Below are 16,866 nucleotides of genomic sequence, written 5' to 3'. Positions count from 1 at the left end.
TATGGACTGTTGAATAAATCTGAGAAGCCCCCTGGCTTACCTCTGAGAATCTTTTTCAGATGCAATGATAAGTTTAATGGTGACCTTAAAAGATAATGTAGTGAGAATCTGTTAAGAGTCCTTAATGAAGTCTGAAAATCCAGCAGTCCATACTATCTAACGTCACCCACCTTAGATGTTAAAGGAAGTGAGGTGGCTTTTTGTTAAGTGTTGTCATAGGCAGGTGTGCACACCTGGTTCAGTTCCTCCAATTAGGATGGTGTCCCCTCCAATTTCCTGAGGAGGCAAACTGTATTTTGCTGGGTCTCGGGCAGGTGCTATATTGAGTTTTCCCTTACCTGGGGAACATGTTCTTTCCTTTATTACACTGGCTGAAATTGACAATCACCCGTATGTCCTGCCAGAGCGCTGGGAAGTCTGAAGTTAAAGTGAAAACGTGAGCCACACTCTGTTGGTTAGCTGCTTACCCAGAAGTCTCGGCCTGTCCATACACAGGAGCCAACAAACTGGTATGAATTAGCTCATTATATGTATGGAGTTATTGGGTCGATGGTGAGACATGACTGAAACGCTGGAGCCTTTTATATCTAAAGATGTAAGATAACGGCTTTTCTGAACACTACGTGAAACGTGATTACTATAATGAGTGGGGATATGATAAAATATTTCTGGTGAAAGCATGCCAGCTCAGTAAGCCTGAAGATTGCAAACACTAACAACCAGGTTCTAAAGTAATAAGAATCTTTGTATTTTAAAACAAACCACCAAGTTAAATATTGTGGAGGCAAAAAATAAGGATTAACGGGTTCCTGAGATTGTTCTTGAGGTAAATTCATAACCTTGGTATTATTTTTCACAGACTTTTATCCCTATTTTTTTAAAGGAAAACGGAGTATAATGTTAGATAGACCAATAGTATTTTGTTTTTAAATTGAGAACTCGAAAAAAAAATTCCTAGGGATAAAGACATTTTATTTCTGCTTTACTTCTACTGGAAATTTAAACAGGAAAGAGAGAGTAGGTAGAGCCCTTTCTGGCAAATGAGGGTGGAAACCCTGTACCCAGGTTTGCTTTCTGTTAGCCAAACCTTGATAAGCCGCAGAGAGTCAGCAGTTTACATTGGAAGGCACAATGCTTGCATTGAATTAATCGAGAACTCAGTGAGTCACCCCAGTTTTCAGAGAAATAGAGCTTTCAGAAAACCAGTTTGTGGCTGGTTACATGTTATTTATAATGCCCTCAAAGCCCAAACCAGTTATGTTTTGTCCTTTGACTAGGAAGTAGCTATAGTGACAAGGTACAAAAAATAATAAGCATGCAGCCCTTTATTTAGTTTTGCAAAGTCTCTGCTTATAGTTCTGTATATTACATGACTGTGTTATACAAATACATTTATTTACAAAAACACTCTAGCTGTGCAAACTTGTTGCTTTTTAAAAAGGTAATGGATAGTCCCATTTCTGCCCATCCCAATATATGTTTTTAAAGCATGCATAAAAATTAACTTTGGTGTGGGAAAACTACTCTGTGTGCTGTCACATACAGTATTTTTATGTCTATTTATATATTTACAAATGTTTATCAGTTTACAGAACCGTACAGAAGTGTACATTTTAAAATCCACAATGTAATAATGTGGGTTACCAGGTCTCCGAAAACAAAGACAGGGGTTAGATACTGCAAAGAAAACTACTAGAGCATACCAATATGTTAAAAAAAAAAAAAAAGAAGAAGAAGAAGAAAGAAGAAAAAGAAAAGAAAAAGAACACTAGCTTGCTTGGCCTGGCAAATTATTATACATAATTTTCATGGCAGTGCAATTGGTTTGATAACTTGCCTTCTACATATGCCTGTGTTGGCTTGAAGTTCATTGGCTTGTTGTCTAGCACACTACTTTCAAATGTACAATGCTATAGTATCAAAATGTTCTGGCAAAAAAGATCTCGAAAGAAACAATGAAATTTTGACAAAAATAGAAATCTGTAATAAAGCTAAATAACACTAAAATAAAAGGAAATATTATAGTATCTGTTTTACAATTTGTATAGTCACACTTGTGTATTTCTCTGTTCACTTCTAGTCTCCGTAATGAAAAATATTTTTATACAAAACATACTAAAATTCTGGAATCATACATGTTTTACATGCTGAATACATTTTTTTATCCTGTCTCACACACACCCTTCTCTCTCCTCATACTCTCTCTTTCGGTAACACATGCTTACTTCATTTAACAGGGATTGGATATAGACAGTTAACACTATGTAATTACAACAGCAACAAAGTAAAAAACAAACAAGCTTTACTGAAATCTATTAATCCAGTATTTAGCACATACTTAGCATTAAGCCTCAAACAATACAGCAATATGTTACATTCTCTTGTGAAAACAGTTGTCGAAGACTGTTAACATTTTTTTTTTTTTTGAATTTTTAAATGTAACTCCAACTTGAACCTAATAAGATTTGGCTTTTAAGAGGCTTCCTTGGCTGTGGAAGGGGCGGCTTTGCTTGAACTTCCATTCTGCGCCTTGTAGCTGGTGAGGCTAGGAGTATGGATGGTCCTGATGCTCTTGGCACCTTGACTCAGTGAAGTGGGGGAGGCAGGGGAGGGTGGGGAGGAGGAGCAGGAAGGAGGGGCTGCTCGGCCGTTTGGAGTCTGCAGTGAGAAGGAAAGATGGTGACCTTTCCCTGGATGAGTGGGGCTCTGAAACTTTAAGGAGCCATTAGAGACAGAGGGGATCAGGGAGGCAGAGGGAGCAGATCGTCCTGTTTGGGGGCTGAGAGGGTTAGAAGGAACCGATGGTTTAGAAGCAGTTGGATTGGGGAAGTTAGAGCTGTCACCACTAGAAGAGGGCACAGAACCGCTTTTCCCAGAGCTGGGAGAAAGGGCTGGAATCTTAGAAGCAGGTAAGGAGGGGAAAGTAGGCTTACAGTCCCCACCAGCTTTCTTAGCACTTCCATTAGCCTGCAAATAAAGATGGCGGGAGAGTTTGTCAGGAAGCTGGTAACACGATCATTCCATAGGGACTGGCAACACAGCCCTTCTGAGACACATTAAATAAAAGACACCAAACCAAACCAAACGAGTTCAAGGCCTGAGCTAAGTCTTGTTGTGCTGTACTGGACCTGGCAGAAACCCCCAAAGTACAGAGCAGAGGATGTGCAGAACAGGAAAAAAGGAAGACCACTTCTGGGTGCTGGGTCAGCCATGCGTCTGGGTGGGTTCTTATTATTGGGGTGGGGGTTGGGCATCGTGATGGGAGTTAATGTGCTTCTAATGCAATGCAATCAACATATACGTTAGTAGGGGTGACTTTTAGGACAGTTCGACAACAGGTCTGTCTGGCTTGGTTTCCCAAGGTGCTCTGCTGAACCACTACATTCACCAAAGAAAAGCCAACTGCTCTGGCAGCTTGTGTTAACGGTTAAACTTTGGAGTCACAAAGTAAAAGATGTTTTATTGCAAGCATGCAAAAGCGTGGTGGAAAGTTCAACAAAGGTTTTTAGACTTCCTTCATGCCCCCAGATCCAGAACACCTAAGTAAACCATAGCTTACAAAGAAAACACAATATTTGGTATAAACTAAGTCAGTGACTTTCTTCTTAACCATAAGAGCGTCCATCCAAAATTGGGTTTAAGGTAAAACTACCTGACGATATTGGCGGGGGTCCTGCAGTTTGGTCTGCTTGCTGGGTTTGTCCAGGCTTCCGGGTCTGTTCTTGGAGCTCATGGGGACTGGCATCCTGCTTGTCTGTGGGGTCCCACTGGAGCCCTGTGGGAAGGAACAGAGGGAGGGGAAGAGAAGGAGCAGCCGGTGAGTGGGTTATCACTGAGGCTGCCCCACCTAGTGCAGAGAAGCTCAACGTGAGAAGCCACAGACCTACATGCAGGACAGATCTAGGAGATGGACATCAGAAGACACCGCTGGGGTTAATTCCAAGAATCAAACAGGAAAAACTGCTCCACTACTGATCAAACGGATTTTAATGTGAAGATCAGAGCAATCATTTCAATGGCAAATAGATGACCCAGCATCCTTGCGGTTACCCAACACCAATCAGCAACAGAGGTAAAAACAGAATCAATTAGCTGTTAGACACCTAGTTGTTGTTTTGAAGGGGAGGGAGAAAGTGTGAGAGAAAGGTACCATGGCGAACAGACAAAAAAAAAACAAGCCACCTGAAAGGAAGCAAGTAAATCACAAGACACCTTTTGCTAATGGTGATTATGGCAGATTTAAGAAAGCAGCTGGGTCTTTTCTTTTCCATCAGACCAAGATACCTTACGTGAAGCCGAAGGTATTGACGAGGGGGATTCTAGGACAGTGGGAGCTTCTTCCAAAACTAGCAAGGATCGGGGAGAGGCCTCCCGGGGTATGTGGGATGAGCTTGCAACACAATCTCTGTTGAAAGAACACGAGGTATCAACTAGGGCTTTTGGACTCATTTCACTGATCGTATTTTCAAGCTGTTTGATGGTCTGTTCCAGACTGTCCAACGTTCTGTAGGTATTTTTTCTAATTTCATCAGTTCTTGAACTGAGAGATGTGTTCTCTGGACTGGACTGCTCTTGTCTCTTGAGCATATTCTGGGGGGTGTCCTCAGGGTGAGAAGACCTGGTAATTTCGAATCGCGTGGCTTCTTTGTGCTGCTTCAAAGTGCCGTCCTCTTCCTCCTCTTCGTAGACTACCACCTGCAAAGTCTTCTTCCCTGTTTTGGTTCCTGTACGAATTGCTTGGGTGAGGGCAGCGAGTTGCTTTTTAGGGAATCTGAACTTAAACTTTTTCTTGGGGTTTTCGTATTGGTCATCTGTGACATCACACTTGCTTTCTGGACTCGGCGAATCTGTTTGGCTGCACTTGGTCAGCTCGGTTTTATTCGTTTCCTGTCCTCCTGGCACTTTGTTCTCTGCGGAGAAGAAGTGTGGCTGTAACTGACGCTCAGCCTGTAGTCCTGATCTGGGGCTGCCTGAGGCAACCTTCTGAAACTTTTGGGAAGTGTTATTCTTGACGACAGCATCTCCATTTTCCTCCTCTTCCTCCTCCTCTATCTTCTCCTCGGTCATCATTCTCTCCAATTCCTCATCGCATTCCTCAAAAATGGTTGAAAGTCTCTTATATGCAGATCGGATGTCCATGGGTTCGTCAAAAATAATAATGACTGGTTTCTTGTCGAGGCACACGACTGGCTCTTCATTTTCAGTTCCCTCTTGTTGGGAAGTCATCTCTTTTCTGGCATCAATATTCACCGTCTGTACATCTTCCCCCTTTTTGCTCACTATGTCGCGGACCTCCCCACTGGAGAGCACCTGGACGGCGGTTCTGGTAATCATGAAGGCAATGTTGTCTGTGGGTGCGTTTTCTTCCGTGGGAGAACTTGGCGTTGATTCTCTGTCCTCATGAGCATGCCTAGGTCCCTTAGGTCTTAGCACAACTTGGCCCAAGTCTGTCACTGGAAACTCTTGATCCTGAATTTTGACATCACAAATACTCAATTCAGTTGATCTAGTGGGAGAGGGAAGGTGACACTTATCTGTATTTTCTCGTCCTTGTTGACTCGTCTCTTTTGTCTTTCCATAATTCATCTTCTGATTCTCGGTGTCAGATACAGGGTATGGCAACCCTGAGCTTTTAGGCCCTTTACTTATTTCATCTTCCGATGAACTAATGCCAGAGAAACTGGCACTGGCCTTAGACACATTTTTCTGGGAATAGTTTCTATTGTCTCTAAGTAAACTCTTCTTGGATATGGAATTTTCCTTCATTAAGATGTCCGTTTTATATTCTGACGCTCTTGATGCATCAGAAATACTATTCTCCATTCCTCGTTCCCACTTAGGATGGTCACTAGGTGTTAGAGCCCCTGCGGTAACCTGAGAGGGAGAGCGGAGAAGGGAAATCACACATGTTAATCAGAAACGGATCTACAAAGGAAGGTAATTAATCTGCCTGCTCTCAGTTGGGACACAGATCTGGTGAACTCACCTTTTGGGATTCCATGTGGGGCCCATTTTCATATTCAACATCAGATTTCCGTACGTCTTCATGGAAAAATTCCAAGTTCTGGTAGAATAGTGTAGGACATGTTACTCCACAAAACCACATCCCCCCAACGTGGATTATACCTAAATTGTTCCTTTAATTACACTTCCACAACATGCAGGCCAAGCACATTTGTTACACACCAGTCCAAAGCCTACAGCTGTTTACCTGGGGCTGCTTTGTTCGCCAACTTCCAAAAATGCCCTGTGTTTGCACAAGATGAAAGTCTTAATTAACAAAATATTCAAGAATTTCAAATATTGGGGGGTGGGGGAGCAGTTAATAAAGGGACTGATTCCGTATGAACATGTCCTCTTTGCAACACCCTACCGTGGGCTTAGCAGAACCTAAAACCAGAACAATGGTGTGGCATTGTAGAAAGCACAATATTTCAGCAGGCAGAAGATTCTGACTCTAACCCAGACCTGCCACCTAACTGTGCGACTTTACGCAGGTCATTTCACTTCTCTGGGCCTCATTTGTTTGCTTATAAACTGAAGAATGAGACCAAGAGATTTTTCGTGTCCTTTCCAGCCAATTATGTCAATCCTATCTGGTTTTTTTTTTTTATGGAAAGTATCCTATGAGGACATCTGCATTGGTTGGGTATGGTACTTTGAGATGACAAAACAGAACCAAACAAAACAAAACAAAAAACCCAACATTCTTTTTCCCTGATCAAATGAAAGACTGAAATATACTTGCAGTTTGTACTTGAACTTGCTAAAGAAACTGTCAAAGTAGCCTTCAAACAGATACCGTGTTTCCCCAAAAATAAGACCTAACCAGAAAATAAACCCCAGCATGATTTTTCAGGAGGACATCCCCTGAACATAAGCCCTAATGCGTCTTTTGGAGCAAAAATTAATATAAGACCCGGACTTATTTTCAGGGTACACAGTAGTAGCCATGACGATCAAATCCAAATTCAGTGTGATAATGCTGCAAAATATCATCTAAACATTTATAAAACAGATATTTGAGGCTGGAATGGTGACTGTGACATCATGATTCAGATTTTATTCTGTCTGGCCTCTGATGCAGAGCAAAGATACATTTCTGAGGCTCTCACAGAGATTCAGAATGTAAGTGCCCAGCAGTGGGGACCAGGAATGGAGAAGGCTCCACCAGGAGGTACGACCTTTCCCACATGGTTGTATTATTCGCCGGGGGCCCTGCCACAACACTAGACACTAGACATGCCTTGTCATTTCCAAGGCTCTGCTGTCATTTCTTCTTGCTGCGGAAGCCCAAGAGGAAGAGGTGATTCTAGCAGGATGGGACACAATCCCAAGAAGGCGGTTTGGTTAAAGTGATGACAACATAACAAAACAATTGTGTTATTGAACCTAAGCCCCGCCACAGTCCATCCAGGGCAATCCTACTGTCCCAGTTAAAAATGGAAAAAATGTTGATGCACATTCCAGAAATAACACACAAATAACACAGTCATTATTAATCACATGCAAAGATCACACGAGACACGAGGTGCATTAGCCACCAAACACCACCTGTTTAACTTCCCCTCACCCCCGTGAGGCCCCCAAACAAGTGTAATGATTCAGCTGCTGTAGACGAACAACATAAGAGCTTTTGTGGGATTTTAAATATAGATTATTAAACAACTAACACACCAAGTAAAAGGTTTTAAGAAGAAAAGGAAATGCTGTTTGAGCCTGAGGTTTCAATTCCCAGTATGGAGCCAGCATGCTAGGACTTGAGTGAGAATTTACCCCTGAATCAGAGAAGGAACTGGCATTTACACATGTACAGGCGAAAGAAGACGCCTGTACAGCCGCCGTGCTGCTGGCCCTATTTGCCGGGGGTGGAAGTGGGAGGGTGGGGGTGGGGCAGACCTGGCATCTCTTCTGATTGGTCAGGGCCCATGCCATACCCATCGTTAAATATTTCAAATGCCACTGTGTGAGATATGTGTTTTAAAACAGGCCTAGTAGCAGGAATACCCCGATGGAAAACTGCTAAGATAAAGATGTCAGGTTTAGGTATCACATGACCTGCCATTTTGATCACTGGGCTAGAAAAAGGAATGAATGTATCAAAGCAAGTGCATGAACTTAATTAAGGGTAACTTGGTTACAACTGTCACGTAATTTCACAATGGTTTCTTAGATAGTCAAGACTTCACGAAAGGTAATTAAACCTCATTAATATCTGTGTATAGGCCCCAAGATCTGGATTGTTAAGACAACTGGTGACGTAAGCTTAATATGCATATGGATAACAGACCAAAATTAGACACAGTCATAGGAAAATTGTATAAAAGTCAAGTACTAGGCTAATGCTTCATGACGGTACGGGAAACATTTTAAGAAAACATTTGATTTATAGAAAAGGAATAGCCCAGGAAGAGATTAATAATGACAAAAATGTGGGGACAAAAAAGTCTGATTGTGATATTATGAAAGAGACCAATTTACTGAGGATACTGTATTTTGTTTGCCGTGGAGAATGTGCACTTTTTTTTGCCCAAATTTGTAAGGGAAAACTAAGGATGTGCATGATACATGGGTAAGTACTACTTCTGTATCTGTATAAATGTTTTTAATTCTTTTACTTATGAAAAGTGTAACTCTCGAAATCAATAATGATATCTGTATGCAAAATAGTATCCTGGAATACAGTAATCGGTGTTGTTAAACTTACGACGGCCTTGCAAGGAAAGCAATGTCAGCCAACAATTCAACGAAATGAAACGCAGAGCGACGTATGTCCACAGAGGAAGTGACTCTGACTTGATAAGACAGGTGACACCAACTCGATCACCACAGGGTGAGCAGCACGACATTGCTCTTCGTACACTTTAGGCGGGAGCTAGCAACCTAGCTGATATTTTTACAAAAATTATTAGAAAATTAAAACAAAAGATTTTTCCACCTGAAATTTGGGGCCAAAAATGTGGGTGCACATTATACAGGGGAGCTCATTATACACGGCAAAATATGGTAATTATCCAGAAAAGCACCTGTGATTACATATAGTGCTGGGTCTTTAGTACAGACCTGCTGTTTATTACCTATCCGATGGACCCTTGATTGAGATGAGATGGGTAGCATATGGATTTCTAATCACAGGGCAAGAAATCACATGCAACTTTTGAGTCAATGAGCAAAATTCTACAAAGAGACAATGATTCTCTCCAGAGGGATACTTAAGAAGTTCCCAGTTCCCAATGTTTTGGACAGAAATAGTCACATTGGCCCAAGTATGTCATTTAACTCAGATATGCCATGAGCAGGTTTTAATCAGGCCACATAAGGAAATCTCAGAGATTGAAAAAGCAATATATTTCCAATGTGATGTCATGGCTTCAAGTCAAATTAGTAGGAGGTTTTCTTCATGAGAAAAATTTATCAACAATCATCTCATCATCTCGCCTGGCGCACCGAGAGATCCGGTGTCGCCTGGTTAGCGGGTTCCTATGTCAGTCATGTGACAGACGCATTCCACGTAAGGGCTCTATAGTGGCTATAAGCCAGGGAGGAACAGGTCAGCCTCCTTGGCAGGGCCTCCCAGCTGGGAGCTGTAAGCCTCAGGAGAGCATCTCTTGAACGGTGGTGTTAGAACAACCTCAGATGTTGTGATCCTATAGCTCCCCCGATGAGCTGGACTGACGGGCGCGTGTGGAGCAGCAATGGGACTATATTGTGGCAACTACGTTTGACTTTATTTAAGGGAGCTAGAGCCTTTGAATTCTGAAATGTAAGTTCCTGCTGAAAAATGATAGGACTTGAATTGGTCATGATAAGCTTTTTATCCTTAAATTTAGACAGAGGCTTCATTCAGAGAAGATGGCTCTACATCCAAAAATCATATCAGCATGTTGAAGTTGGAACATTCAGGCTCATAGCCTTTCTCTGAAGTACTTAATAATGACATGGAACTTTGTTTCAGAGACTGGACGTCTGTTCTGAGGCCATTCAAATGCCACAAAGCATATCAGCACTAAAACTATACCAAAGTTACTCTCTTGGAAGGTACATTTTGAGAATGTGTAATACTGAAGAAAATCTGTTTGGCATCTTGAACACCCGTGTGAATACATATGTGTATGTCCCCATGAGGGACTACCTGTGCATGGTGGCAGGTATGCAGCTCTGCCCTGCGTTTTCTTCCTGGAATCTAAGTCTTTCACCTATTTTTTATGTTTTTGGTAAAGCAGACATGTTAAAGGTTAGAAAAAGTGCTACGTACTTGGTTGCATAGTTTTTTTTTTTCTTAAAGAGTCATTCTAGAACATGTTGAAAGTTGGATATTCTTTAGTTTGTGAAGATAATGCCTAAACTCTGCACATAACTATATTCCTCGGTGCACAGGAATACAGCGTCTGCTCTGAAAACCTCGGCTGGGTATCTCTGATGTAAATGTAAAGCTGTGTCGCCATTAGTTAAAAAACAAAAAAAAAAAAAGGAAAGAAAAAAAAGGGCAAGAGAAAAAAAGAGAGGGTGAAGAAGGACAAGCGCAGGAGCGGTGTTAGTGTCAGAGCAAGGAAAGAGGGCTGTCCGACCGCGTGGCAAATGTGTAACAGCCACGTTACCTTCTTCTCCTTGGGTGGGACTGTGGCCCCCGGCCTAGTATCTTTAACGTGACTGTCAGCCCGGGATGGCTCAGCGTGACTGTTTGAATTTACATCCATAAAGGAACACTTCTGGAATGCCTAAGGAATTAAAATACTGAGGTTAACAGGAATTCAAGGGTAGCGCGGAGGAGGGAGGGGACAGGCAGGGATCACTCCAGAGGCGTGGAGACCCCAGCCAGGCCCCGTATGCAGGAGACACCAGGGCCAGGGAGGAGCGCCTTGAAAACCTGCTCCCCGTTTGGCTTCACTCAGGCTGGCAAAGCTGGTGAGGGGGCAGAGCCCGGGGCTGAGGCATTCTGATTTTGAGGCCACACCAGGTAAAAGGACACAGCCCTTGAAAAGAACGCCCTTTCTTCCTGTCTGGGGTGAACCTGATTTGTGCTTGGTAGGGCTTCTTGTTTTGACCTTTCAAAAATATTGAATATAAAAATGAATTAAAACAAAACAAGAAGGTCGTCCCTTTTTTTCATTTTTTTTTTACCATTATTTTCCATTTTTTAAATTGATATAATAGAAAAAAGGGCACAAGATATTACAAACCTTTAAATGTGAAAATAAAAGGAATCCTTACCAATTCATTGTCTGAAATAGTAACAGGTACTCCCACGCTCTGAGGTGTTCTGAGGCTCACTACAGTAAAGGGAGGCTCCTTAGATTGTGAGTGGCCTCGGAGCTGCCTGAGCCCGACTTGCCTCTGAAAACTAACAAGCGTAGGCATAGGAGCCCACACCGACTCTGAGTCAGGAAGACCCGTCCTCAGAGGAAACACGGGCTGTGTCCATACGGCAGAAAGGAGTGACAGTATGATGGTGACAGCAGCACAGATAGTAACCCAAGCACCCAAGTTTCTTGAAATTGGGTTTTCAATGTACTGCCTAGTTTTTTAAAAAAAGTACCCAGGGCTTACCCAGAAAATATTTAAGTCAGAATCTCTGGGCTGTAGGACTTTTTAAAAACAACTCCCTGTGTAATTCTAACGTGCAGCTAGGATTTAAAAACCACTTATTTAAATGAACCATCTCAAATCATTCTCTCCAATTTTCTTGATGTCAAATATTGTCATTTGGAAATAACTCTGCAGGCGGAAAGAATAACCCATGCCCTTCGCAAGTGAACATTGCAGCACTGGTCCTAAAATGGGAACGGAGCCGATGCTGGGACCTGCCCCGGCCTGCTTTTTCCACGTCTCTGCTGGCTCCCTGCTCCTGCCGCACGGGCGTCCTCCTCACTGTCCCTCAGCCCCCCCAGGCCTAGCTGGCCCTGGAGATGCCCAGGGCGCCACTCACTAAGACCACCGGCCATCTCTATGGGCTGTCAGACCCTATGCTTTGGAGCCTGTGCTTTCTTCTGATGCCCGGTGACACGGAACAGGAAAGGTGTTCCACAGTCACACTCAGGGGCTGCAGCTGCTCCTTGTCTTGCCTCTGGGGTTTCTGACTCTAGAGCCTGAGGGGGCAAAGGAACCAGTCTGGCCACTGGCCACTGGCCGACTTTTTGATGCAGCAGGTTGGCTCTTTACTGCAGCAGGAGGGCAAATGGGATTTGATTAAGTTAGGGCACTTCATTCACCACTATTATCTAACCACCAATAAGACAGCAAGAAGCCAGATAGGACTGTTTTTGTAAAGCTTTCAAAGACAGCAGCAAAGATATTTAGACTTCAATGGAGGGAAATATTCTCAAGTGATGGCTCCAAGTGGCTGGAACAAATAAATTACTTCTCTTGGAGGGCTAGTGCAGGATTAGTCACTAAAAGTCTCTACTTCTTTGCTTATTAGTAATTATTCACCTTGCACAGATCTAAAATTATGTAGCACTCATGACAATCCACTCAGGCTGACAAAGCTGGTGAGGGGGCAGAGCCCATGATCAATTCACACCATAATGTGGGGACAGATGCTCCAACGAGTGACCTCAGGATGTGCCTATACATCTTAGGACAAGCACCAACCCCCAAGTAATACGTAGCTTTGACATGCAGTGTCACTAGCCAGAAGGTTCTCATTGGATAACTGAGTGATGGATGACTCCACGCTCTCAACTGTTTTATGAGTTACTAACTTTATAAATCTATGATTCTTATGAATGCAATTCTCCAACCATTCTAAAAACCTATAGGGGCTGGCCTGGTGGCTTAGGCGGTTAGAGCTCCATGCTCCTAACTCCGAAGGCTGCCGGTTCGATTCCCACATGGGCCAGTGGGCTCTCAACCACAAGGTTGCCAGTTCGATTCCTCGAGTCCTGCAAGGGATGGTGGGCTGTGCCCCCTGCAACTAGCAACAGCAACTGGACCTAGAGCTGAGCTGCACCCTCCACAACTAAGATTGAAAGGACAACTTGACTTGGAAAAAAAGTCCTGGAAGTACACACTGTTCCCCTTCCCCAATAAAATCTTTAAAAAAAAACCACAACCCTATAAATACTCTGACTGGTGGAGGGGATGTGCCAGGCCAGGCTGTGAGGTTAAGTGAGGCTCAAAAGGCTCGTGCACGTGACCATGAACTGCAGCCCTGTGTTCCCAATACTATCCACGAAGCTCCACTCTGGCAGGTATTACCCCGGAAAGCAGAGTAGGACAGCAGCAGTAGGAATGACATGGTTTGAAAGTTTTCCCTATTCCAAATGAAGACTGCAGATCCTTGAGCCTGCACAAAACCACGGGCACACTGATGAAGAGGCAACATGTTTTGAGCCCTAAGAAAGTTGTGGTCTGACCATCTGAAGGGAAAGGAAAAAAAAAAAAAAAAAAAAAAAATCCTATAATAAGCATGGGTCCAAATGAAGTACTCTGTGAACAGACTGTGGCCTAGGAATTATGTATATGTCTTCGATCAGCCAAGTTCTCACAACGTACACCTAGGGCAGATTCACACCCATGATTTGAATTGTGGGCTCAGTTTTGGGTATAGCCCCTGCACCCCATCCTTAAATCTATGGGTGGACTGTGGCAATTAGTTAAAAAACGAAAACCTGAAAATAATCATTTCTCAAATAAGCCAAAGAAAATGGGAAACACAATTATTTAGCTTTTCCGAATATTGGCCAAGACGATATTGATAGTGAATGGGAACCGGGTAGGGAGTACAGGAGGCCACACGACTCAAGGTCAGCCATTGTAAGTATTAAAACCAAATAACGGGACCCCCCCCACCCCAAAGGGGCCTTAGTCAGTCTTTATCGAGACAAGATGATGGCTGGTATTTCTAATCTTCTTTTAATTCTTTTTGACATGAAGCAGACACTATTAAGATTGAAAGAAAGAAAAGTAAATCCTACCAGCCAGAGCTAGAAAAGCTTGCAACTGATTTTTGCATACACTTCCTGAGTTGTTTTGTGAAATGGTTGTTCCTTCCACACACACCCTTAAGGTGCTCTGAGAGCCTAGTTCTGTGCCATCTTGGAAAAGGGGAGGCCATGCTGCTTGCAGGGCCCAGGTCCGTGGGGTTCCTTTCCAGCTTTCTAGCTAATGGATCTGTGAGAGACGTAGCCGGAGAGTCCCTAAGGGGAAGGGCAGGGAAACACGGTCAGCCACCTCATCCACCCACCTGGAGTTCTGCCATTATTTTATCTCCTTCTTCTTCTTCTTCCTCGTCCTTTGCAGAGCAGGTAGTGACAGGTGGTGGGGATGGGGTCCAAGCTGAAGCAGGCTCCTCTGATGGACATTTTGTGGCTCTAGCGTGTGGACTTGGTCCAGCATCTTCACTGCTTGCCTATGGAAGAGTCAAGTCACAGATGTTGGTTTAACACCCCCAGGTACCGACAAATAGAGGGAGAGATCACAAGAACACACGTGCCCTCACTGCCTAGTACACTGGCGTTCTAGCTCTTCAAATCGAGGCTATTTTGTCCACTTGCATTCAGTTTGGGTTTTTGTTTATGCAAGCTACCATTTTAGTGAATGGATTGAAGAATTATAATAAAATGGTAACTCCTCAACATTCCATGCCTTTAAGAAAAGCTCTCCCACACTACCTCTCTTTGAAACTTGAATTTTTACCTTGGACATAAAAAGACAAAACTTGCCAATTAAATGGAAGCTAAAGTCCATCGACCATCTTTCTGTAGAGACTCCCATAACGGATGGCTAATGCCAGTAACCTTTGTAAGATGGTCTTTCTTTTGCTTTCCCCTCCTATCCCACTCCCACCCCCATTTTCAATCTCAGGATGCCCGGCTGGGACAGTAGCTTGTGAACTGCATTTCACATACTTGCAGCTAGAAGTCAAGTAAGGCTAAAACTCATGGTGCTGAGTCTAGTCCAGTAACACTGGCTGACCTTTTCCCATCTGCAGTGCTTCCTAATGATCTAGGTTATTTGATTCTTGCCTCACTCCTTTTTATGTTCTAAACGAGAATAAAGATGACCCTGTCTAAGGCTACCATCTGAACCCAGAGACCAGTTTACTGGGGCTTAACCCATCAGACCTTAGTGGTGGTGTTTTCCTTCCTGCTGGTGTAGACCACGTCGCCGGACCTGGTTGTGGTGAGCCCCGATCCTGGCAGGTAGCTCCTTCGAGGGGGCGGGGGAGGAGGAGGTGGGGACTTACCCCCCAGCTTGTCCAAGTCCTGTTCTGAATTTGGAGAGTCTTCTGGAAAACAATGCGCCATTGCATAATAATCTCTTTTCAAGATGACGTCCGGAAAGTCCAGTGTATTTCTATAAACTCAAGCACTCTGACTTAAAAATTTCTCTATTCTCTCCATAGTGTAACAATTAATGGTATAGATCCTGAAGTCCAATAGGCTTGAAATCCCAGAAAGACCCTGCATGAGTTGATTAACCACTCTCTGCCTTGGTTTCTTCATCTATTAAATGGGTATTATACCAATATTTTCTCCACTGCTGTTCTTGAGGAATAAATGGCTTAATATATACATAAAGCACTTACAACAGTGACTATTGGCTCATTGTAAATGTTACGTAAGTATTAGCTGTTATTAAACAAAAAAAGCTGAGCATTACTTGGAGAGATCAAAGAGCAGAACACAAAGGCAAAGCCAGAGCTCTCTGCCTGGCCTCCAAAGCCTTCATCCCCCCAGTCTGAAAAACAGCTTTAGCAGAAGGGATGTCAGAGTAGAATCTGGCCAAGGAAGGGCCGGAGGGACAGTGGGAGGCAGATGGAAACAGTGAACAAAGTCAGGGAGAAAGTGGGTTTTTTGGTCATGGTTATATGGTTGGAAAAAGGAAAGGAGACAGAAAATGCAGAAATGAGAGAATTTTAAATTAGCATTGATACTACAGGTTAGGAGATGTAGACAGATATCTGCCCAGCTTTCTATAGAAGAATGCTCAGAAAAAGGCATTCCTTAATCAAAACTCAAACAAACAGCCTTATTCCTGCCCTTATCAACCTTCTTCTCTTCCGCCCTTTGCAAATACTCTACCCACCAGCTCACTAAAGTGGTAGAACCAGAAATTCAGGGTCAGTGCCTCCAGCTGGGCTTTGTCCCAACTCTCTCTAGGGACATGGCCTGACCTCCCAGGAGTATGTTTGTCTTTTCTGAGCAGCGGAGACAGGGTTGTTTAGAGGAGATGCTTGAGGAATTCCATTTAAAGGTGTGATAAAGACTTGGGTAAGTCATCAGGGTGCCATGCCAGTGATGATTTGTAGTCACCAGTTTCTGTCTCGTGCCTGAGGGCACTGGGTTACAGGGCTCTAGCAGAATTGGGCCAGGGGGCTGGTTCCTAAGCCAGCAGTCTGGCCTCAGGACGGCCACCTCCACTTTGGGTCCCCCTAGGGACTGGCACAGGCTGACGGGGCTTGGTCCCTCCTCTCATGTCTGATGACAGACTCCCACTTTGACCAACTTTAGTCAGGCTCCTCTGAACTGTAGGCCTTGACCGTCATCTGCTGAGCCCAGTTTTAGCAAAGAATCCAGTTGAGCAAGAATCCTCCATCCTTGATATCTGATAAGTTCTACACTGCCCACCCTTGATAGCTAAGTTTGGCTTGCTGTTGGCAAGAATTTCCCTACCTCACTGTATTCAGAACTGAGTTCAGTTTCTCTCTCCCACTGCAATAGTCTTGCATAAAGTCTTCCTTGGTGTTTTCAAATATGTCTTTGTGAATATTTTTGTTTTAACATTGACTGAGGCCACAACTTCTAAAATTTTCGAAAAGCTGTTGATTTTTTTGGGGAGCTATCCATCCTTCCCCATTATCTAAGCAGTCAGACAATTCATATAAAAGGAAATATAAATGATTTTTTAAAACTCCAAGCTTAG

At 43.4% G+C, this 16,866-nt stretch overlaps 1 protein-coding gene across 18 annotated transcripts in view; it reads right to left on the bottom strand.

The window, feature by feature from the left end:
• Window positions 1-1,298: 1,298 nt before the first annotated feature.
• KIAA1217 (KIAA1217 ortholog) overlaps window positions 1,299-16,866 on the bottom strand; it is a 292,991-nt gene continuing 277,423 nt past the window's right edge. For 9 of the 18 annotated variants that reach the window (XM_033100543.1, XM_033100546.1, XM_033100545.1 and 6 more), the window contains 8 exons: window positions 15,066-15,229; window positions 14,186-14,350; window positions 10,599-10,718; window positions 6,212-6,247; window positions 5,987-6,064; window positions 4,285-5,874; window positions 3,653-3,775; window positions 1,299-2,967 (listed from right to left, as the gene is read on the bottom strand). In XM_033100543.1, coding sequence (XP_032956434.1) covers window positions 2,473-2,967; window positions 3,653-3,775; window positions 4,285-5,874; window positions 5,987-6,064; window positions 6,212-6,247; window positions 10,599-10,718; window positions 14,186-14,350; window positions 15,066-15,229 — 2,771 coding nt within the window. In that variant the 3' untranslated portion in view covers window positions 1,299-2,472. Of the gene's footprint in view, window positions 3,776-4,284; window positions 5,875-5,986; window positions 6,065-6,211; window positions 6,248-10,598; window positions 10,719-14,185; window positions 14,351-15,065; window positions 15,230-16,866 lie in introns of all 18 variants that reach the window. The other 9 variants (XM_033100544.1, XM_033100548.1, XM_033100547.1 and 6 more) reach the window with 7 other exon arrangements.

This window comes from Rhinolophus ferrumequinum (genome assembly GCF_004115265.2).
Source record: "Rhinolophus ferrumequinum isolate MPI-CBG mRhiFer1 chromosome 5 unlocalized genomic scaffold, mRhiFer1_v1.p scaffold_110_arrow_ctg1, whole genome shotgun sequence".
Lineage (NCBI taxonomy): Eukaryota > Metazoa > Chordata > Mammalia > Chiroptera > Rhinolophidae > Rhinolophus > Rhinolophus ferrumequinum.
The sequence above is the reverse complement of the archived record's forward strand: the minus strand, read 5'-3'. Positions and strand labels throughout refer to the sequence as shown.